The sequence below is a fragment of the Mus musculus genome, chromosome 2 (assembly GCF_000001635.26).
Source record: "Mus musculus strain C57BL/6J chromosome 2, GRCm38.p6 C57BL/6J".
In the NCBI taxonomy this organism is placed as follows: Eukaryota; Metazoa; Chordata; class Mammalia; order Rodentia; family Muridae; genus Mus; species Mus musculus.
Window position 1 is genome coordinate 79,851,645 of NC_000068.7, and position 23,930 is coordinate 79,875,574.

The following is a 23,930-nucleotide window of genomic DNA, read 5'->3' on the forward strand; positions in this document are numbered from 1 at the left end:
TGTGGTCACTGGGAGGTCTCCAGAGAAGACTCCACACCCAACAGTGTTTGGACAAGCCATATTGGAATAGGTGTTTAATTGTTATCAGAATAAAATGATAAAAATTGAGTCTAAAAGGTATGCTAATTTTTTCTTCTCTTCATCTTTTGTAGGTAGAACAGTAGCTCTTATTACTGGTCTTGTGTACATTCATCAAAATCAATTTCAGGAAAGGAAACTTAGAAATAATAAAGTGCAAAGGGGTGAAATACTCTGCTGCACTGGAAGCACCCTGATGAGCTAAAATTTCTATTTAAATTTCTGTATGGTAAATAAATAAAAACCTTCGATTGCTTTTAATTTTTTTTTTAAAGCCCAATCATATCAATGTAGCAATCTACTTTACAACTGCCTGAATGGAGACTGGTAGATGTGACTAAACTTGGCTTTGTAACAGATAGTACTGAAAAAGAAAACCATGTGTCCTATTCTATGTAGGAACCAGAGAGTCCCGTTCATTCTCCTGTACATGGAGGGTAGCTGGAAATGTAGGAAGACATAAGAATCACATCTTTAATGTGAGAGGCATAACACAATCATGCAGGCATAATTTCCTAAACTTGCCTATTTTTTGCCATTTCTGTTCATCTTAAAAGTAAAAAAAAAAAAAGATGCTTTTGATTTTAGTCAAAAGAATAGCACAATGTTACTAGCATAAGGAATCATTTCCCCAATTCAACAATGTCAGAACACAAAATCCAATGATGAATTCATATCTGTAACATTATTAATTATCTACAGCCTATGGTATTAAATTTTCTGTTGAATTATGAGTTAATATATTTAAAATTACATATATAATTTTGTTATATTAAATTATCAATGGTAATTATTAATAATGATGAAAATATTGATATGTTATATTTGTATTATATGTAGTTATTTAGTTGGAAGAGGGGCACGTAGAGGTCACAAGACAACTTACCGGAGTCATATCTCTCTTTCCACGTACATGGGTGGTAAGTACTTTAACCCACTGAGTCATTTGACCAGCCCTGGGATTTACAGACTTTAAGTGCAACTCCCAGATGGATATAATAATAATATAGTTAAAATTTGAATTCAGATGGTTTAAAAGGGCTTAATACATTTTAGCCTTTCTATCTTAAGTTCTTGATAAAATCTATTTGTACTTTAACACAAATGTGTCAATATGTACCAATTTATTAAAATCATGGGCAATCTGGGTAAGAAGGGGCATAAGAAGGATAAATTGCTGAGAATGATACATTGAATTCGTAATAACAGCAACAACAAAGACAGAGTCTTAGAGAATATGTTTAGCCAGCCACACTTCTTACCACTTACCCATCAATTTCATCTTGCACAAAAAATTTTATTCATGTATGGAGCAGATCTGGGATTTCTACTCCAGAGCCACCCTCTGCTTCACAAACCTGAAGATGCTGCTCACACAGACCTACTCCCTGACCCAAGAGAGTAAGTTTACACAAAATTGAAAAAGTAAGAAAAAATTTAGTCGTCTGGAAAGATATAATTATACTGTTTCAAGATGAGACATATGAGATAAATGTGTTTATTTTTTCATTTTTATGCTAAGAAAAACTAAAATGATTTTGAGCTCAGTTTTCTGGGGGTGATACAGCAGTTTAACAGCAACAAGTGTAAGCAGTATTTCATTAAAGACAAAACAATAACACAAACAAACAGAAACCAAAATTCTCTTTTCATTAATGTCCTTGGCTGTAAATACTGTAGTAAAAGATTAGCTAAGACTAAATCAAAAAAGGAACAAACTCCAAGACACACGCAAGTCCTATACCCTTGAGACTTTCAAAGGAAAGAGATGCTAACGTATGGAAGAGACATTATAAGACTTGGGCCTCAGGGAGAAGTAATTTAAAATCCCTACTTCTGTGGTTCTCTATACTCAAGAAATAAAACTGTGTGAATGCTGGCATTTTGTTTTGACAAAGTTTTCAGCCCTCCACCCAGACCGGATCTCCTGCAACACATCTCAGTGATCTGGAGCTTTGCACGGTTCTCACCTTGCAGAAGCAACCACAGCCAGGGTAAGGCCTTGTCTCTAACCTGGAGACTGCAGACAGCTCATCTTTTACTGTTACTGGTCAGCAAGTATATAATTGGTCAACAACTGAATGGAGACAACATTGTGTGTTCCCAACTTGGGAGGATGAGACTCTGGAGATTCTGTGTATATTTTTTTCCAATGATCAGGATTGGGTTTAAGAGGGAGTAGCTAGACTGACTCCATGAAAGACAGGGATTTGCCAGTTCAGGGGAATAGGCCTAAGTTTCTATTTTCCAGAACTGAACAAAACAGTTCCAGATTAAAAAAAAAAAATCACAGACCATGGAGCTGCTCTGTCATCTGACCCTAAGCAAGAATAGCTAAGACAGTAATGGTTCTGGAAAGTCCCCAGAACCCTAGCCAACATCCCAGAGACACCTGTATCCCTAGAGGTAGAGCCAACCAATCAAGATAAAGGTCATCCCTGAAATTTCCCTAATTGGCTTTAAACTGAGCCTGCAAACTCACCTCTGCATTGGCATTTGATGAATGGTTGACCCCTGCTTGCTGGTAATTTCTACAGAATAAAACTCTCTGCCCTTATATACTATTTGAGTCTGAGGTGTTCTCTTCAGTGATTCTTGGACCCTTACAGTGTCTTCCCTTCCTCTTCCTTTACTTTCATTTGCCTGTGAAAGCTAAAATTACTCACAGTCATTATGAAGCTGGGACACACAATTTTCAACAAATGTGTATGAGGCTTGGGGAAAAAAAAATCCAAAAAATCCTGGTGGGATGCATATTCTAAAATCTAGCCACTACTAGATGGTCCTCGTGCTGTTTAGTAAATACTACTTGACAAATTCACACATGGATTTAAATTGAAACTATAGAATAACTCCCAACGTTTTGTTTTTATAGCAATTGCTTATATTAACTTTGTTTTATGTCAACACGTCTCAGAAGGCTTACAGGGTTAGTACTTGTCTATGTGAATCCTCAGATCAGCCAAGAGAGAAATTAGTCCGAGACACCCAGCTACCCTAGTACCTGGGAAGACACTTCTGTTTTCATAACATCACATAAAACACAGAAATTAAATGTATGTGAGAAAAGTCAACAGTTCAGTTATGAATTTTTCTGCATGATCTCTGGGAACTTCCACAATTCCCACAGTGAGTGAGGAAAATTATTAAAAGTTATGAATATGTATATGAATGTATATGAAAATGTGTATAAAATTACATTTGCAGTTTAAGAGATAAAGACATAGGTAGTAAATATTTCTTTCAAATTTAATTTTCATAAGCTATTTGCTGGATTACAATGCTCCCCGTTTAGAGCACTCAGGTCTACAGAAACAGTTTGCAAACCTCTTTTCTTCTCTGGGGGCTTTTGTGCTTAGAGGAAGGGAAGAATCCTCAATTCCTTAAAAGTTAATTTAAACTAATTAATTTACATCTTTCCACATTAGACAGCTGTAACAACAGTTCTGATCTAAGTTAATTATATTCTGACCATCTCTCAAAGAGACACTAAGTGGATTTGGGAGATACTTGTGAGAGATATGGGAAAGGCTACACTGGTGAATCAAGAAAAGGTACTGTCAATCACTTTGTACTGAGAGCTGCCATGGTCCTGCCTTGATGATAATGGACTGAACCTCTGTTAGGCAGCTCCAATTAAATGTGGTCCTTATAAGAGTTGTCTTGGTGAACTGGTCACAGTTTACAACTATGTCTGTTCACAGCAGTAAATCCCTAAGACAGAAAGAAGCCTTGCTTATGCTCTACAGATTGTTTTGAAGTATACAGAAGCCCCAAAGAGTAAGTATTACTGTAAAAACACTTTGCATGCACTCATTCATTCAACATTTATCACAGCTATCGAGACAGACTTTAAAAAGTGACCACCACTTTATAATTTATGAAGTCACAGCTCAGAGATGAAGTTGTTTAAAAACGTGTAACTATTAATAACAATAGCAGAATTGGACATTTCCGTTTCAAAATTTGATCTTTTAACCCTGTATTGTGCTGTGTCCCTGGTTATAATTCGATTTCTGTGGAACTTATCTCTTTCCTTGGTATACCTAGATGTCTTAACTGTGGATGTAATCTGAATGTATAACATGGCCACTTTTTTCCTTCATGAGGAAATGTTAGATCATAGATAAAACTACAATTCATTGTAGGATTGTTATCCCAACACTGTCCTTAGCTGATTACTTCTTATGGTGGTTGTGGCAGTTGAAATATTCTTGGCCCAGGGAGTGACACTATTTGGAAGCATGGCCATGTTGGAGTAAGTTTCGCCTTGTTGTAGGAAGTGTGTCATTTTGGGCATGGGCGTGGGCTTTAAGACCTTCATCCTAGCTGCCTAGAAGCCAGTCTTCCCCCGTTTGCTTTTGGAACAAGATATTGGACTCTCAGCTCCTCCTGTGCCATGTCTTCTTGGGTGCTTGCCATGCTTATGACTTGATGATAACGGACTGAACCAGTCCCAATTAAATGTTGTTTTATAAGAGTTGCCTTGGTCAACTCTGTTCACAGCAGTAAAACCATAACTAAGACAGACATTGGTACTAGGGACTGGGGTATTTCTATGATAGGCCTGACCATGTTTTTGTTTGGATATATGGGGACTAGGGGACTTTGGATTTGGAAAGCCATGGAATGTGTTAAATGGGCTTTAATGAGCTATCTTAGTAGGACTATGCAAGATGGTAATGCTGAGAGTGTTTGAACTGTGTAGGCCTGCTGGCCCAAGAGTGGAGGGGAATGTTAGTATGTGGCCTAGAGACTGTTTTTGTGATATTTTGATGAAGAACATGGCTGCATTTTTCCATTGTCCAAAGAATCTGTCTGAGGCTAAGGTGAAGAGATTTAGACTAATTGTTTTGACAAAGGAAGTCTCAAAACAATTTAGTGTAAGTTCTGTTTTGTGGTTACTAAAGTTAACTACTATGAAGAACATTTTAATGAAAAGGATCAAGCTGAAAAAAGAAAAATGTAATATGTATAGTTCAAGGAGGTGAAATGAATCTGAATCCTATATTCAAGAAGATAAACAGATTATGGGAGTGGTAACTTTGGGGCAAGATCTCACCCAGGTAAATTTAGGTCCAAACATGATGATACACATCTTTAATCCCAGAAGACAGAGGCAAGCTGACCTCTGAGTTCAGAGCCAGCTTAGTATAGAGCAAGTTCCAAGTAGAGAAAAGCTTAAGTTCAGGGGTGGCAGTGCCCACCTTTGATCCCAGCATTCAAGTGACAGAGCCATGCAAATCTCTGAGTTCAAGGTCAATCTACAGAACAAGTTCTAGGATAGCCAAGCTTAGTTAGTGAAGGACTTGGAAAACAGGAAACTTGTGATAATGTAATAGAATAGGAGGAGGGGTGTGTTCTAGCTCCAAAAAGCAGAACTAGGCAGCTTTGGCCATGTAGCTCTGGCTTTAGATTCAAAAATAGAAGGGATTATTGGGACAAGTGATGTTGGTTAGCTGGAGATAAGAAATTAGCGCTGATTAAGAAGAGACCAGCATTATTGAGCTGAAATCTGGGAAGTGCTTTCTGAGAGTACAAAGAAGCTGGGCTCCAGAGATAGCCAAGGTTGTAACTTGTATTGCAACTAGACTTGGTAATGTGTAAAATTCAGCTGGGTGATTTTGGTTTTGAATGGACTATAGAGAACATCCGAGAGAGGCTAGGGAAGGCCATTGGTGAAGGTGTAGCCATAGTTACAGTTGTTGGCCTGGAACTGAAGGGGGTCTTGCAAGGAAGTTGAGGCTTGCTTGACACCATGAAGAGAGCCTGTGAGAGGCTATTGGTGAATAGTTACAGCAGAAGAATCCAATGTATTAGAGATGCCAGTACCATGGAATGATCACCAAGAACAACAGCAGCAGTGGAGTGGAGTCAATTAGAGCCTAGCCTACCACAGAGGTCAGAGCTGCAGAAGTGACCCAATCCCTTTGGAGGAGCCCAGATGACCATGTCTGTATCATAGACAATGGAACAAGAAGCTGTAATGTTGAAGTTACCTTGGAGACACCAAGATATTCAAGATGCCAGAAATGTGGATTATCTGCTGAGCAAAGCTGCTAACAGGGAGTGGAAGCAGACAAAGAGAATTGTGCTGCAGTCAACAAAGATGAAAGGAGTTGGAGATCTGAAGAGCACTTTGACAACAGACATGATGATTCAGAGTTTGGAGTTGGCCCAGCTGGTTTCTTGTCTTTTTCTTCAGGTATTTATTCACTATGCCATTTTGAAATAGTAGTGCATATCCTGTTGATTTTGACTTTATAGGGGATTACAATTAAGTGATTGAATGAATCTCAGAAAAGACTTTGAATTTTGGAGTTTTAACATAGTTGAGACTGTTATAGACTAAATTTATTTTGATTATGCTGTGTTTAGGTATGACTCCCATAGACTCATATTTTGAACAATTTTAGGGGAACCAGGGAGTGGAATGTGGTGGTTTGAAAATGCTTGACTCAAAGAGTAGCAATAATTGGAGGTGTAGTCTTGTTGGCACTATTATAGCCTTATTGGAGGAACTGTGTCCCTGTTGAGTGTGGGCTTTAAGACCTTCATCCTAGATGCCCAGAAACCAGTCTTCTTCTATTTGCCTTTGGAATAGGATGTTGAACTCTCAGCTCCTCCTGTACCATGTCTGCCAGTCCCAATTAAATGTTGTCCTTTATAAGAGTTGCCTTGGTCTTGGTGTATGTTCACAAAAGTAAAATCTTAACTGAGACAGTTCTTCTACCACTCTGGTACGACTAGGTATTAAGTTATCCATGAAGGAGTCATAGTCAAAGAAAATATTGAAAAACACTTGTTAAAAATATGTAAGACTTGACAGAAGAGTATTAAGTCCTGCAAGTTGTCCTCTGACCTCAACATGCTCTGCCATCTGCAGCCATACACATACATACATACACACACACATATAAATACATACATACATACACACTAAAATTAATAAAATACATTAAAAATATTTAAGGAATTTTTCTTGGAGGAAAATAACTAATCTTAAACTAAGTTATGGGGCAACAGAAGATTTAAAACACAACCCAGTGTGTCAAGCTGTTCTATTCTGGCCATTCATTCTCACTAGAATATAAATTATGAACATTGCTCATGTAATATTTATCTTGTAATTTTTCTAAATAATTTTAGTGGTTGGGATTATTAAAGAATTTTCAGAGGAAAAAAGAATTTTTATAAAAGACAAATGTCTAAAATGTGTGCTTCATTTTGAAAGTTTAGAAAGTATACATTTGAAGTGAAAGTGTCTAGGTAGCCTTACAGAAGACATGACAAAATCATTGATAAGTTGCTCAAGGAACATTTATTGGCACTCGCCGTGTCACCTCAGCAAAGAGAGGTGCCACAAAATACTATTTGCACCAATATTTGAAGGCATAAAGATCTTGATGCCGCAGCCACCAGGAGGTCTAGTCCATGCCAGAGAAGCCAGGTCAACCAAGAAATGTGAAGCTGTTATGTCTGAGGTGTCTGATGTCAACTTAGCAACAACCTGCAGAAACAAAAAAAGGGATTCCCTTTCTCACTCAGGCCCAGGTAGATGACTAGCATGAATATCTTTTGACCAAATGACTGCTGTTAGCACAGAGGAAGTTTTACCTAAAATTGCTTACTGAAGAAAAAACTTACGCTGTTCCTGTAGAATTGATTTTGGTTCTGAAAAACAAGGGTACTCATTTTAACAATCTAGAGAAAGTGTGAAGAAATAAAGAAAAAAACCCTATGATTAGTCTTCTAAATTTGTCACATTTGCATAAACTACTGTAGTAAAATTATAAAAACAAATATAATCAATATTTTTAAATTTTCAGCATATTTTGCTTTTGCTATTAGAGCTGTTCATGACTCTCGTATCTGTTGGTGATGATCGTCAGCTCATTTGAAAAAAGTATTCTTAATCAATTTTGGCTCAAGAAGACACTCAGAATCAAATGAGATGTTATCATGAAATATATTAGTCTTATATGCATAATGGTATTATACTTCTATTTAAATATAAAATTATATAAAGAAGTAATATTCTGTTTGAGAGTCACATTAAAAATGAGATGAGTAAGAACATGTTTATTTTTGAGTAAGAACATGTTTATTTGTTACTATCCAACAATGCCATTTTTCCACTGGTTATACCTAATAACTCAAATAACAAGAGAGAACCCAAATTCTGTACAGAAATCAAAGCTATGGAAACTGATGTTATTATATGGTTTCAATATGACTTTCAGTAAGATATTTTGAGAAAGAGGTAGAGAATTCATTTTTTCATCATAATGTGTTGTAGAGTTCTATTATAGCATATGATTATTATATTTTCATTATTTTCACTCTTTAATTTAAATATCAAATTGTATACTGAGGGGCTAGAGTGATGGTCCAGCTTTTAAGAGCACTGGTTGCTCTTCTGGAGGACCCAAGTTCAATTTCTTGCACCCACATTGATGGCTCATAATTATCTGCAATTCTAGTTAGAGGGGATCCTAGGCCCCCTTCTCACCTCCAAAAGCACCAAGAACACATGTAGTACACATACATACATGCACTCAAAATATCCATACACACAAAATAAACATAAATTTAAAATGCCTGATAAATGGACCCATGAAATAAAATATAGTATATAGAGGATTTGGAGCTAGATATGCTTTCATGCATGCACTTATGGAAGTGGAGCATATTTCCAGCACTTGACAGGGCTCACCATGTACCTTAAAACATAAGGTTTAATGAGTGAATGATTTTGATATTAAGAATTCACCAAAAGGCTGGACTGACCACAGATGGGCTTTTGAGAAAGCACTGGCTTACAACAGTTCTAATGTTATACACTGATCAGTCTACTGAGAAAATTTCAATAATTGGCCAAACGATACTCTAATCTACCCATGAACTCATTGCTGAGTGGTAGCAAGGCCTTGTTGGAAGCAGGGGGTTTTTCTTGCTTGAATTAAAATTGAGGCAGTACTAGATTGGTCTGATTGATAAAGGACATTTGACACAGAGGGGGAAAAGAAATAAACAGAATGTTCAGTGTAAACCTAAGGGTTTCTTAAAGAGAACAAAAATGAGAGTACATATATATACATGTACACATAAATAAACATACGTGTGTGTGTGTGTGTGTGTGTGTGTGTGTGTGTGTGTGTGTGTGTGTGTGTCTAGTGTTTAGTCTTCTCTAAGGTACAAAGTTGACAAATTTCTAATGTACTTGTAAATGGTCTAGTCACTGGGATCTAGTCACCAATCCCTCAATCAACATTGTAGCCTCTATCCTACCTACCTCTTCCTCAATGTCTATTCCCCACATTCTAACTCAACAGGTTTCTGGGGGTACATAAACTGCTATAAAATCTTGTAACTATTGTTCATATTCATAATGTAAAATTAGAGGAAAACTATCCTCAAATTGTCAGAAAGCACACAAATTCAGATGTAGAAGAAATAATAAGAAACATTGCATGTATTTATCTTTCCTTTTGGCATCCATTGGTTAATTTCAGCAAATAGAAAAATGTACATTTTATTGAATGAAGTCAGGTCACTTATGTAGACTATCCCTTAAAAAATAATTAAGGCCATTGACTCTTAAACTATTCCATAGAAGAGAAGTGGGGAAAGTTTAATTAGTTAGTTCGTGTTTGTTTTTATGAAACCAGCAGTACACTTATACCTAAACCAGACAAAGACACACATAAAAATAAAACTATAGATCAATATCCCTGATGAATATGGATGCTAAAACTCAACAAAATACAATTAAACCAAATTCAAGAACACATCAAAAATACCATCTATCACAATCAAATTGGCTTCATCTCAGTGAGGCAGGGATATTTCAACGAGTATAAATCAGTAAATACAATCTACCACATTATCAGACTCAAAGACAGAAACCACACGATCCTCACATTATATACAGAAAAGGTCTTAGAGTAAATCCTCTAACCTTCATGATAAAAGTCCTGGATGACCTCCAGATACAGAGAATATATCACAGTCCCCCCAAAAGGCAACATACTGTGAGCCTCCAGCCAACACTATGTTCAATGATGAAAAACATTGAAATGTTTCTGGTAAAATCAGAAATAAGACAATAATTTCCACTCCAGTTAAATACAATCTCAAGCCTGACGTGGTGGCGCACACCTTTAATCCCAGCACTCAGGGGGCAGAAGCAGGCAGATTTCTGAGTTCGAGGCCAGCCTGGTCTACAAAGTGAGTTCCAGGACAGCCAGGGCTATACAGAGAAACCCTGTCTTGAAAAATAAAATACAATCTCAGCTAGACCTATTAGACATGAGAAGGAGATAAAGGCGATACAATTAGGACAGGAAGAAATCGATAGGACTTTTACCCATTAAGGGTCATAAACGCTTCTCCTACCTCTGACAAAATATCTAGCAAGGTAGTGGGATACAAAATTCATACATACTCTTCTTGCTGTTTTCAAATGCCCACCTCACTGCAAGAATTGTAACATATCTTCCTGAAACCTGTTAACTACTGAATAGTGGAGAAAAGATAGAGGCCTAAGAAATAACAGATTGATGGTAAGGACATATTCTTCAGTCTAGATGAATAAATCTAACCCAAACTGGACATTCTAGAATATTAGAAAGCATTTGTATTTTTAAAAGCCTGGTATCAAACAAAATCTACATACACCAATTCTAGACAGTTATATTCAGCTCCCTTGGAGAAGGCTCTCCTGAGTGAAAGTGCTCTTTTAGGGAGCATTTTAACTACAAACTCACTTTATTACAGTGAGCTTTCTTCACACAGTGGGACAAAGGATTTACACCTTTCCCCTGACAATGATTAGCACGATGCTCTGCACATCTGAAGATGAGCTCGGGTGTGAGGAGTGCTGAGATGGTGGTGACACCTTGGGATTCTCATATAGCTTCAGTAGACACTGTATCACCTTCATGTTTGCATCCCATCTCAGATAAGAAACACACTCTCACTTCAGGGACTGAAGGTTGTTTGGTAGTCCATAGCAGATTAGCATGGCCATATAAACTGACAGTTACTGACTATCGAGCAGACATCTTTCTGTTTTCATGTTTCCTATTTTCATTTGTTATTGTGAGACATATTCATATAAGTGAGAACATCTCATATTCTTGGTCCCATGTTGGTGAACCTGTTTAGAAAGGACTAGGAGGTGTAGGCTTGTCAGAAGAGATGTCTCCCTGGAGTGAGATTTGAAGTCTCAAAAGCCCACACAATTCCCACTGCCCTCTCTCTGTTTATGGTTATAGATCAAGATGTGAGCTTTCAACTGTTCCTTTGTGAACTCTAACCTCTGAAACTATAAACCAAATCAAAGCCTTCTTTTATAAGTTGTCTCAATCACAGTGTTTAATCATAGCAGTAGAAAACCCAACATACAATTATGTGTGTATGTTATATACGTACATATAGATTCCATGCATACAAGAGAATAAGCATGAAGAGGTCAGATTTAGGATGTGTTGGAAGGAGAACAGACAGGATTTGATACAAGGAGGGATGTAGAGTTTACAATGTTTAAAGTCATATGCATACACATGTATGTATTGTATACTCCGTATCACGATCATCTTTAGCACCTATGCATTTTATAAATATGTGTCTTAATTAGGGTTTCCATTACTGTGATGAGACACCATGACCAAGGCAACTTGTATAAAGGACAACATTTAACTGGGGCTGGCTTGCAGGTTCAGAGGATCAGTCCATTATCATCAAGGCAGGGAGTATCCAGAATCCAGGCAGATATGGTGCAGGAGAAACTGAGAGTTCTACATCTTGATCTGACTGCAGCCAGGAGAGAGACTGGCATCCACAGTCAGCTAGGAAGAAGCTCTTTCAAAACCCACTCCCACAGTGACACACTTACTCCAGCAAGACCACACCCACTCCAACAAGTCCATACTTCCTAATAGTGCCACTCCCTAGACTAAGCATATTGAAACCAGCATCATATGCATAGAAAGTCTCCTTTCAGACATCTAAAGTCTAACTTCTTGCTCATGCTGTTGCACACATACTGGTGCAGGTCTCTCTCTTTTGTTTCACAGTTTGGAGTTTAGTCTACACTTTCATCTTTCTCCTAGATGGCATAAAACTGCCTCATTTCTGAACCTGGGTGACATTTTTGCAACCCAAACGAAATAACATTTTCTGCTATGTAGTCAGAGAAATCATTGTTAGATGTTAGTTGAAATCACTTACATGTCGTCTGAGAGATAACCCTACATTTGGCTTTCCTTTTGGGGGACCAAATAAATGGCCTGGTCATCTACATCTGGAACTACATTCCCCTACACTATGCCTGCAGAGTTCCAACCTGCCCCCTTTCTCCCCTTTTTCACAGGCTTCCCTGTTTCTTGTGTGGGAGGCAAGCTAAAACTCCTAGTTTGTACATGGCTATTCCATGCATCTGTTGGAAAAGGTCTGATCTTCCATGGCAGGCTGCTCCCTAGCCCTCTTTCCCCTATCCTCTTCTATTTATCTACACCATCACTTTCTTTGTGAAGGCTTTCTGCACATCCCTATTTCAACTACACTCCTGCTCATGTTTAGCATCACTGACCTTCCTGAAGACTGAAGCAGGTCTACTCAGTTTCCTCTCATTATGAAACCACAGTACCTTTAACAGCCAATGCACACAGTGGTTTCTACTCTGGATACCCAATAGTTCATAATGCTTTTATTCATTTAAAATTATCCACTGCAATTACGCGCGCGCGCGCGCGCGCGTGTGTGTGTGTGTGTGTGTGTGTGTGTGTGTGTGTGTGTGTAAATGTATCTGCAGTTGTCTACAGGGACCAAGAGAGATCCTGGGGCTGGTGCTTATCATGGGTGCTTGGAACAAAATCTGGGGCCTCAGCAAGAGCAGCAAGTACTCTTAACTACAAAGCCATCTTTCCAGCCCCAAACTTTTACTTTTGACTAAAATGCTAGACACTCAGATAGATACAGCAAGAGCTAGTGGCTTTGCTTGGTGCTGGCACAGGCTTGCAAGTACCAGTGACAAAGCACAGGGGTTCTTACAGAGTTTGTCATCATGTTACTATCCCTTATTTCACATCTGCATGGCCACCATCCATCAGCACACACATCTGCAGCTCAAGTGACATAAGCAGGAGTATCCTTTCTTAGCTAGCAATGGGACCAACTGTCTCATGAATGATCAATTTCAGAAACCAGCAAGAGTTTGTGTGTTTTATAAAAGAAGCACATCAAGTGGAAGAAAGCACAAATTATTAAGGAATTAGCGACTCCTTAATGGTAGCATCATCAACAACTGTACCTTGGGCAGCCAACTCTTTCCACCTCTCTTTGTTCTGCTGAATGATGTCCACCAGGTTGTTTTTGAAACTCTTCAGATCCACAGCTGAGAGCGAGTAGTCTGGGGCATAGCTCCCATCACACACGGAGCCTTTTGTATTTGACCGCCTCAGAGAGTCAGCAACATGGAACCCAATCATGGTGGACGAGCTACCATTGACAACGAAAAAAAAAAAAAAAAAAAGACAACTAGGTCAAGAGACCATACGAGACAGGTTTATAGACCCATTAAACAACAGTCACATGGGCCCAGATGTAACACGTGGCAGGTGCTTAACACAACCCCCGTCCTCTTTCCCACATGGAGTGTATTCTGACTATGATGTGGCTTCTACTCACTCCTCCCAGTTCCTTCCTCCCACCTCCCCTCCCATCCATACACCATTTGTGGACCATGATCAGTTGCAAAGGGAGTGCACTACAGTATATAGACACTAGATGGCAGTACTACCTAATAATTACTGCAAGAACTGCAGGCCTACCTTTGAGGAAAAGAATAATTACTGGGTAAAACCTTTAATATATGCAAACGAAGACCTATTATACCTGCTTGCCCCGTAGTTTGAAGACTGTGACTTTGAAGCTTCCTCTATAAGAGGAATGACAATTTTCTCTGTTGAGTCCGTCAGGAGAGAAAACGTTGGCTCCACTATGAAATCAATGAAACCTAAAAAAGCAAAGCACACAGAATGGGAGATCCAATCAAGAATCACAGTTTCCTAAACCACACGGTAAGCCACAGTGAGGACTTTCTGGTACACATGCAGAAAAACAAGTGCTCACTAGAGAACTGGCTAAGCTGTGGACAGTAACAACCTTCAGAGGCAGCTACTTTGGGTAATAATGCATTCAGTAGTGAGAGCTGATAAACTAGACTTCCTTAGCCCAAGGATGTGATCTTTCCTATCTGACATTTTACGCCTTATGCTGTCCTAGCTCTTGAGCCAGTTCTAATGATCAAGAATGTCTTTTCTTAGGGCCCCCAATGGAGGAGCTAGAGAAAGCACCCAAGAGCTGAAGGGGTCTGCAACCCTATAGGTGGAACATCAATATGAACTAACCAGTACCCCCAGAGCTCGTGTCTCTAGTTGCATATGTAGCAGAAGATGGCCTAGTTGGCCATCATTGGAAAGAGAGGCCCCTTGGTCTTGCAAACATTATATGCCCCAGTACAGGGGAACGCAAGGGCCAAGAAGTGGGAGTGAGTGAGTAGGGGAGTGGGGGGGGGGGGTATAGGGAACTTTCGGGATAGCATTTTAAATGTAAATGAAGAAAATACCTAATAAAAAATTGGAAAAAGGAAAAAAAAAGAATGTCTTTTCTTCTCAGTGAGAGGACATTACTCTTATGAATGGTCTTCGTTTGGTTTTTGGTTGTTGAATGTTATGCACACCAGAAAAAAATAAATTCTATCTAAACTCTAAGAAGACCAGATAATTAAAAGTCCCCAACCCTCAGGCCACAGAAGGACAGCCACTTTTATTTTATCCTATTTTTTTTCCTGACTGCATCAGAGTGATTTATCAGCACATCCTTATTTCAAATTGCTGTTTATTATTCTCTGGATGTAAAGCATTCGTTCACAAAGTGTGGGCATATGCTGCCGAGCCAGCAGAGAGGACACTACAATCTCCAGGCGACAGCACTAATCCCACCACTTTGAGATGTCAGCATTGAGTGCTGACTTAGATTTAAAGTGCTCATCAAGATGGAGAGTGACAGGCAAAGAGCAGAGCCCTGACCATGGATGTGTTTGCTTCTTAGTAGTGAGGAAAGGGGGATTAAAAACAATAACCATTTTAAGCTCTGGGACTGCAAAACCTTGTGGCCCCAAGAGCTATTAGGAGCTTCTGCCTTGAACCCACTGGAAATAGATACTAACATCTAAATACAAGAAAAGAAGGGTCTGGAAGTGACATACATGCAAATTATCCATTGAATGCTTGCCCAAAGTCGTATATGCTTGACACTTCTCAAGTATATGTTGGGACACATCTCAAAATTTACAAAAAATCCTACAATAATCTTGTATCTTAATACTTGAATTCAAAGTGAAGTTAACTGTTCCCCTAGACTTTTAACTCACTAGAGCAGGTAGACTGTCCAGTGAGTCCGTACCTCTTTCACTAAGAGGAATGTGTATCAGAGCCACTAGCCACCGAATCAGCCCAGCTTGCTTGATGAGATTCTGAGTTTACAACATCCACACTTTCTGAATGGTGATAAACACCAGATGCTGTTTTATTGGCTGAACAGTGTTTGGAAGTTGTCTGGGAGGGGAAAGGGTTATAGCCAGCCACTTTCCTACTGTCCTGAAGCTCTGTAATAGCTACACCAGAGCCCATGTCTGGAGAAGGGATACAGATTCATACATCACATGGTTCCGTAAGGGGGAGGCTGGCTGTCGGAATATTATCAGAGATGGGCAAGCATAGGAAATAGTTTAGTAACCTGGGACTCAGCTGGTTGTGTTACACATCCCTCTTGTCAGTACTGCTCTTGGCAGTCTAGCTCCTTGTATGCTCCGTGCATACACATATCCCTCTTTATACAGTTCATCTAACAACCATAGACTGCCACCTGCATCCTGTTACATCTATAGCCCTCTAAAGATAATGATAGGATTCCACTTCCCTAACAATAGTCAAAGCTAGAATAGTTTCTATTCCATCAGAAGCATTCTAGGAAGTGGGCTACGTGGTAGGAGAATGACCATGTGGTCTAATCTAGCAATCAGAATATAGAGCTGCTGTAAGTATATCCCTTAGAACCTGGCCTCCCCTTCCTTCAGAAGACATCAAGAGACTCTGGGCTGTAACATGGGTCCCTGGTCAGGGAGATCTATTGCTTTCCTTTAAATTTAATTCCCTTGCTATTCCTGAAAATTTTGTATGGGCTTTTAATTTAACTCCTTGGCTAAGAAGACAAGAACCTGGAAACACCTGACCTTGGCCAGCAGTAGTGGTTTATTGAATGCATTTTGTAAAAATACTTCATTGATTTTTCCTTCAGCATTAGCTAGATCAGCCTGAAGCCAAAGCTTATCCTGAGTGTAGAGTGAGGTTGGTCTGGAAGACTTTGAACTACATAGTACCTGCATTTGAACACCAACAAGTCCCACCCACTTTTCGGGGCCACCATTCTTCAAAATTACCTATTTGCGACTGGGCAACCATTGTTGACTTCCGATCACAAAGTGGAGAAAATGGAAGCCCTAATTCAGCTTCTTTGTCTCCCTGGGGAAAGAAAGGTGAATCACTGGAATCAAGCTGGAGAACTTAAGAAAATGTGTAGTCTAGATATAGTGACTTAAAACAACCACATTTCTTTAAAGCAGTAATACCTACACAGTTATTTCATTAAAGTCTATTTTCTCCTAAGGAATTTTCTAGTGCTAGTGCATCTCTAAATATCTTTGTAGTATCCCAACCCACTGACTCTAAAGTGAAAAACATTTCAGTTTTCTGAAGACCCTATAGTCACTTCAATGCATTATTGGGAGATTAATTGACCACCAAGCTTATGGATTTTTCTTCATTTTTTTAGATTTTGCTTCACAAAGCTTTAAAAAGCAAGATTTTTTTTGTTGGACTGCTCTTTCAAATGAAATATGCATGAGTATTTTGAAATCTCTTTCTTCTCATCGACTAAGATTTATTAAATATCCCACTACAAATAATGTTTTTATCATAGGTCTAGAATACAGTTCAAGAATATCATCAGTGGTTAATTACTGAATAACAATATCCTTAAGAGTTTACATTAAAATACTAATGGCACTATCATTGTTTAAAATAGAAATGACAGACTATAGCCTATATCAGAAGAATAATATTAAAGACAGACATTTATTTGGTATTTACAATACAATTGTCCTTGACTGACACTATAATATTTGCATTTGGCTGATGTTATTGTTAAATATCTGCTATGTATAGCCTAAGAACACTCTAACAGGATACCACTCAATAGGCCTATTTCTATATTATATGGTTCTTTGGAAGACTGAAAAGGATTAATTAGGGTTGAAAAAGGCATGTTGATGTTCTGCTCTGTGTAAGCTCCATTTTAAAGACTGCAGTTAGCACATTTTCATCTAAGACGTAAACACTTGACAGTGACATGCAGATCTGGCCTTCCTGTGGATGGAGTTGGGGAGGTTAATGTTGTTTTTCTGCTTCATGTACCTTTCAATTAATTTAGAATATAAAATTCCTATTGCTAAAAGCACTGGATGCTAAAAATACATTAATTATTCAATTTCCTTATAAATATTTCAAAGTGTTATTTATTTTTTGGAATGAATAAAGGCCATGGGTACCAGGTCAGCAGCAGGGGGGCTCTGAGCCAGACCATGAAAGAACTAAACAGAACACCTTGGACAGGGGAGAGATGTAGAAAGGGAAACTGTGTTACCTTGGTGGAAGCTTGACCAACTTTACAAGGTCTTTATTCTCCCAAGGAAGGAGACACAGATTTTTTTTCTTAAAATGAAATCAATAGTCAAAACTGAGCATTCTACATAACAATTACTTCACATTTATCTTGAAAGTTGTGCATCCTGTTGAAAGTCCTCTATTTAAGAGACCAAAAAATAGTTTTTAGAGTCAACAACTCACTAAACCTAATAAACGTATTTCATTGACGGATGAAAGTGGAATACTACACTCAGTTACCCAGTGGCTCTCTGTAATGTCCTAGGTCTGGGCATTATTGTTCTGGGAATGAGCCTACAGGTGTTGAGGCAGCAGCAGCAGCCCCATCGCAATCCCCAGGAGGGTCTGGTGTCCAGTGTCTCACAGCTCATAGCCATCTCAAAGTTCCCAAGTAACTTGCCAAGGTTTCTTCTTGAAATGGCTGTGACAAACAGCTTGTAATTGTTTGTCTGCTTTGCAAACAGAGTAAAAGGCTCTGACAGCTCTCGACGAGGCATTAATCCAAGGCTTTATTTCTTTAAATTTCACTAAAACTGAAACAATTTCTATGGCTACAGAAACAGAACAACTGAAAAGAGAATGAAATTCAGAAGTCTGGGGAACCTTTTGGCCCTGAGACCTGGATGCAAGTCTTAAGAGTAATATACATTAACATTCAAACCGCTGTCAGGCCCCAGGGATAGGGGTGAGGGAGCCCTGGCTCTGTAGACAAGCTGAGATAGAGGCAGGACCGTGCACCTACTCAGCCATCTCTGGACAACTTGCATAAGCGATGTCCTCCATGTGACTGTGTTCCGTTCTTCCTTCTAAAAATGACCCTCAGAAATTCTCACAGTCACCTAAACAGATTACATGTTTGATGGCCATAGGAATGCCACATCTATATTCAGCTGTATTTATGGTAGAATGTAATTGTGTAATTTGACTGTAAGCATCTTAGCAAACACTAGGATTCCCTGTGTAACTACTGTCTACAGAGCTTTCACAACTCTTAGAACTGGCTTCGATTTATTTATTTATTTATTTATTTATTTATTTATTTATTCTTTTGTTAATTAGATACTTTCCTTATTTACATTTCAAATGTTGTCCCCTTTCCTGGTTTCCCCTCTGAAAACTCCCTATCCCCTCCTCCTCCCCCTGCTCACCAACCCACCCACTCCTGCTTCCTGGTCCTAGCATTCCCCTACACTGGGGCATAGAACTTTCACAGGACCAAGGGCCTGGAACTAAACCACCAACCAAAGAAAACCCATGCTGGCTTCAATTTTAAACATATCGAGCTATAGTTCTTTACTGTCATTTGATTTGGGGGGTTATATCTGTAATTTTCATTGGCACCCAGATCTTTGCCTGAAGTGTATGGGCAGAGTGTATTTTTAGTAGTGTGTGAGTTCTAGGCCAGAACATGTTACACTGTGAGACACTGTCTCAAACATAAACAAAAAAGAAAAGCAAAAACAAACAATCAAAATTCTAAAACAAGAATGCTAGGGGAAGAAATTCTAAAAGTAGGGGGATCAGATGTCAGCCACTGACCTCAAAGGGCATCCACACAAGTACAGCATACATTCACATGGACACATTCGTATAAATAAGAACAAAAGGATAGATTTGCTTACTGCCCCACTGCTTTCTAATTGTTGCATTTGCATTGTGGAAAGTCTTTCCCAGCTTATTTGCCTGGTGTCTATGAAAACAATCATAGGAGGACATGTGTAGGCTTATTTCTGGAATCACTATCAGGTTGCATTGATCTATTCTCTGTCTATACTCCAGTGACAGTCTGGTCATTTCTATATTATGAAATGCTACTTATGTAATTTGGGACAATGGATGCTCCAGCTTTCTAGTCTTTTACAGAATTGCCAAGGCTTTTGTAGATTCGGGTGTTTCCACTTGTAGGATCAGAATTCCAGTTTCTACAAAGAGATCTGCTAAGATCTTTGTAATACAACCCCAAACTTGTGGATCAATTTTGAAAGAACTTACGTCTTGTAATATGGAATCTTTTAATCCATTGTTCTGCCTAACACTTGCACAAGTTTTGGTCACCTGGGAAGAGCAAACTGCAATTGCGATATCTCCATCAGACTAGCTGGTGTGCATCACTGTGGAGTGATTTCTTGATTAATGACTGATGTAGAAGGGCCCTGTCCCAAAAGTAAGCTGAGCAAGACATGGAGAGCAATCTAGTAAGCAGTGCCCTGAGCAATCCTGCTTCAGTTTCTGCCCTGGCTTCCCTTGACAATGACTGCAGTCTGTAAAATATAAAGAATGTGTTCCTCCCCACAGAAAACAGCCACAGAAAACAAACTGGAGCACTCATTATTATGGACTATCTGTCCATTTACATACACACACAATTTATTTATGCATCTAATTTAATTATATATATATATATACATATACATATACATATACATATACATATACATATACATATACATATACATATACATATATATATCTTAATTATATATATGTAAAGTTAAAAATGAGATTTTGCATGCGTTTAGCTAAACCCCAACTTTAATATTGTTTGATGCTCTCGTAAATAATGATGTTTTCAACTTATTTTTTTTTATAACCAAAATGTGCTTATTTGTTACCAGATGCAAATTCCTGTGTCAGCCTTGTTTGTCCTTGTGTAGGCTGACAGGGGACAACAGACAGTGTTTTTGCACGGCTAAAGGCTGTGATGATTTGCTGGTACCCTGGGACTTTCCCATCCATGGAGTGGGAATCAGGGCTCTGCACCAGGCACTTGTTCTTGTGTTTCTTCTCCTCCTCTCCCAGAGAGAGAACGGAGATCCTTTGTGAGAGTGGTGTTCTCATGAAGATGTTGTCACGGCCAGAAACGGTAAACTTAGTTTTCCAATTGTTTCCTGCTCCTGTATGGAGCTACAGTTGATCCTACAACCCTGTGAAACCATGTGTTGGTTCTACCTGTCCTCTTGGCATCTGAGCGTAGTTTTATTTTAGCCACTTTATTTACTATTTCCTCTTAGTACTTTTTTGTACTGAGGAGGACTTCATATGAATCATTTAACAGAGAGAGTTGATAGTCCATTCTATAGCATACCATTTCCGTTTCGGAGTATTGCATTAGCTGTGGCCCTTTGATCCTTTACAAGGCTGAGAACCATTTCCTAATTAGTTTGCAGGGAGTTTGTCTAATTAAAGTGTTGAATTTTGTCAAATGCATTCTGTGAATCTATTGATATGACAATGTGATTTCCCCTTGTATTCTTTTAATATAGTTTGGTATAATTAAAAAATATTCAACATGTATGCCCAAGTCCTGCTTCGCATTCTTCTACAATATTATGGATTTGACTTGCTAATATTTTAAGAGTTTCCCCCATCTAGATACATGACAGATGTGAGTTATAATTTCCTTTATTTGAATCATCTTTGTCAGGTTTTATGAGCGATATACTGCTAATTTTCTTCTTCCTTTATCATGAAAATTTTGTGTTTAAAATTATTATTTTTATCTTAAAATTCTTAAGAAAGGTGGTATCTCTCAACTGAATCAAATTAATGGAAATTGAAATTAAAATAAAAAACTGGAGCTATCTAGTCCTGGGTTTTTGTTTTTTAAGAATTAATTAATTTTATGAGTATGGGTGTTTTGCCTGCATGTATGTCTTTGCACTGCATGTGTTTCTGATGCCATGAAGGCCAGAAGAAGGTGTCAGATCCTCTGGGACTGGATTTATAGATATTGTGTGTTGCCATGTAGGTGCTGATAATTCAACCCAGATCCTCATGCTCTGGAAAAGCAGCCAGTGGTCTTAACAGTGGAACCGTCTCACTACTCCAAATCCTGGGTTTTCTTATGTGGGGTTGTATTATAAATACAACCAAAACATAAGCATATGAATATTCATTGTAGCTTTGTCTTACGTCTAGGTTGGTAGGTCAATTATATCTTTCTCAAGATTTAGGCAATTTGTCACCAATATTATTCATATAACTTGTTCACACCTTTTTTTACCTTCTTGGCATATGTAAGCTCTATAATATTAATCCATCTTTTATGTATATTGCTCCCTCTTTCTGATCTTGCAAGTAATTTAATCCAGGCTGTCAGTTTTTAATCTCTACTAATTCTGCCTCTTGTTTCTCTTTGCTCTCTTCCACTGATTTCTGTTTTTATAGTTATTACCTTCTAGTATCAACTTATTTAGTTCCATTTTCTTAAATTTCACCTACATTTGAAAGACAGAATCCTAGCAGTGGTTTCATACTTTTGGTCTTTTAAAGGACATAATGCTACAAAACATCCTCTACGTACAGGCTTAGATGAACCCAGCAGATTGCCCCATGTTGTATTTTTATGATCATTCAACTCAAAATATTTAAAAGCTTTTCACACCTATGTAATAAAGCTTTACAATACTGTGGACACTGAAGTTTAGGGAAATTTTCGGGTTCATATTCTATCCAGGAGTTGACACGCTCCAACTCCACCTAGAGACCGTAAAGCCACTCATGTGTCTCACCTGCTTTATCTGGCCACCACTGAATTCCATTCTTTATGATAAAATTCTAATTGTCAGTATAGCACCAACTCTGAGTTCTATTAACAAACCACCAACTCTAGAATATGCCATAGGAACTGAAATCAGCTGATCAGAAATCAACATTTGTATGTTCCACTTGGGTCTGAAGTCTGAAGTGGAGCCCATCATTTGGAAGAGTGAGGTTTTACTTGTGGAATTTGAAGCCAACTTTGAATAATTACCATCATGTTTATATTATAGTATCCCAACTTGGAATGCAAAGATGTTAGACAGAACAGGGAATAACTTGTAAAGAAACGCCTACACCAGAGAACAGAGGTCTCCTCTCCTGCAGGTTTGTATTTGTCATTTCGGTTAGGCAGGTGTCTGTTATGCTGCATTTTCCTCAGCCACCTTTGCAGCTATGTATGGGGGTAAATTTTGAGCAGGAAGATACACATAGAAGTTTGTGTGCCCCCCCCAATCCTCTTGCTTTTCTCATGTGCAAGCTATTTATGCTCTCAAACTTACCTTTTAGTAACAGTGTAATTCTTTTTTTTTTTCTTTCTTTCTTTTTTGGTTTTCCGAGATAGGGTTTCTCTGTGTAGCCCTGGCTAACCTGGAACTCACTCTGTAGACCAGGCTGGCCTTGAACTCAGAAATCCGCCTGTCTCTGCCTCCCAAGTGCTGGGATTACAGGCATGTGCCAACACTGCCCGGCTGTAACAGTGTAATTCTAACCTGCCTTTCTATTGCTTTTTTCCTGACTGCCACATCCTCATATCTGAGACATTACTCCTTTTAAAAGACATTTAATACTATCCTACTTATCTAAAATCCTGATAGACTTTCCCCAAGTACCCTAACTATGTGTTGTGACTAAATGGAAATATAAGTACAAAGCCTTGGCTCTGCTGAATAAAGTTTTGTCAATATTCACAGCCGCTGTTTCCAAAACAGAGTTAAAAAAAAAGATGCACCTGCAGGAAAAACTCCTCCATTAGGGCCATGGTCCATCTGTAGTGCAACTTCCAAGTTTTGGCTGGGTGGCTGATGTCAGCTGCATGGAGTATCAGGGACATAGTTTTGGCTCTGTCAATCCTGTCAAACCAAAGACACGCTCAAATTACAGAACAAAATTAATCACCTAGTGTTTTCTAAGCCCAAACCCACAAAACTTCAACATGACAAAGGAAAACAACCTACCCTTCCGGCTGCTGCAAGCTGTTTCTTATGTTTTTAATTTGCTGAAAATGCCCTGACATGTCTGTCGCTAAGACCATTTCAATCACTAAGTTCCGAAGATCCCTGCAGAGGCATGAAAGGGAGAATGGTTCATTTGAGTTTTCCTTAGCTTAGAGAGGGACATGTCTATAAACATGATCATACTGTTTTCCCTAACAATTATCAACACAGAGTCATCACCTTTTAAGTGCAATAGTGTTCACAAAAGTTGGACATTACTTTAATGCCACTTAATAATCTCCTTAAAAATGAAATGTATTTCCTTCACAAGCCACATGTCTTCCCAACTCATAATTGCTAAGTCTTG

At 38.5% G+C, this 23,930-nt stretch overlaps 1 protein-coding gene across 11 annotated transcripts in view; it reads right to left on the reverse strand.

Moving 5' to 3' along the window:
- Pde1a (phosphodiesterase 1A, calmodulin-dependent) overlaps positions 1-23,930 on the reverse strand; it is a 362,070-nt gene that overhangs the window by 17,192 nt on the left and 320,948 nt on the right. For 6 of the 11 annotated variants that reach the window (XM_006498919.3, NM_001355140.1, NM_001355141.1 and 3 more), the window contains 5 exons: positions 23,585-23,686; positions 23,359-23,479; positions 16,586-16,667; positions 13,978-14,098; positions 13,394-13,581 (listed from right to left, as the gene is read on the reverse strand). In XM_006498919.3, coding sequence (XP_006498982.1) covers positions 13,394-13,581; positions 13,978-14,098; positions 16,586-16,667; positions 23,359-23,479; positions 23,585-23,686 — 614 coding nt within the window. Of the gene's footprint in view, positions 1-7,376; positions 7,589-7,725; positions 7,753-13,393; positions 13,582-13,977; positions 14,099-16,585; positions 16,668-23,358; positions 23,480-23,584; positions 23,687-23,930 lie in introns of those variants that run through there. The other 5 variants (XM_011239356.2, XM_030248436.1, NM_001009978.1 and 2 more) reach the window with 3 other exon arrangements.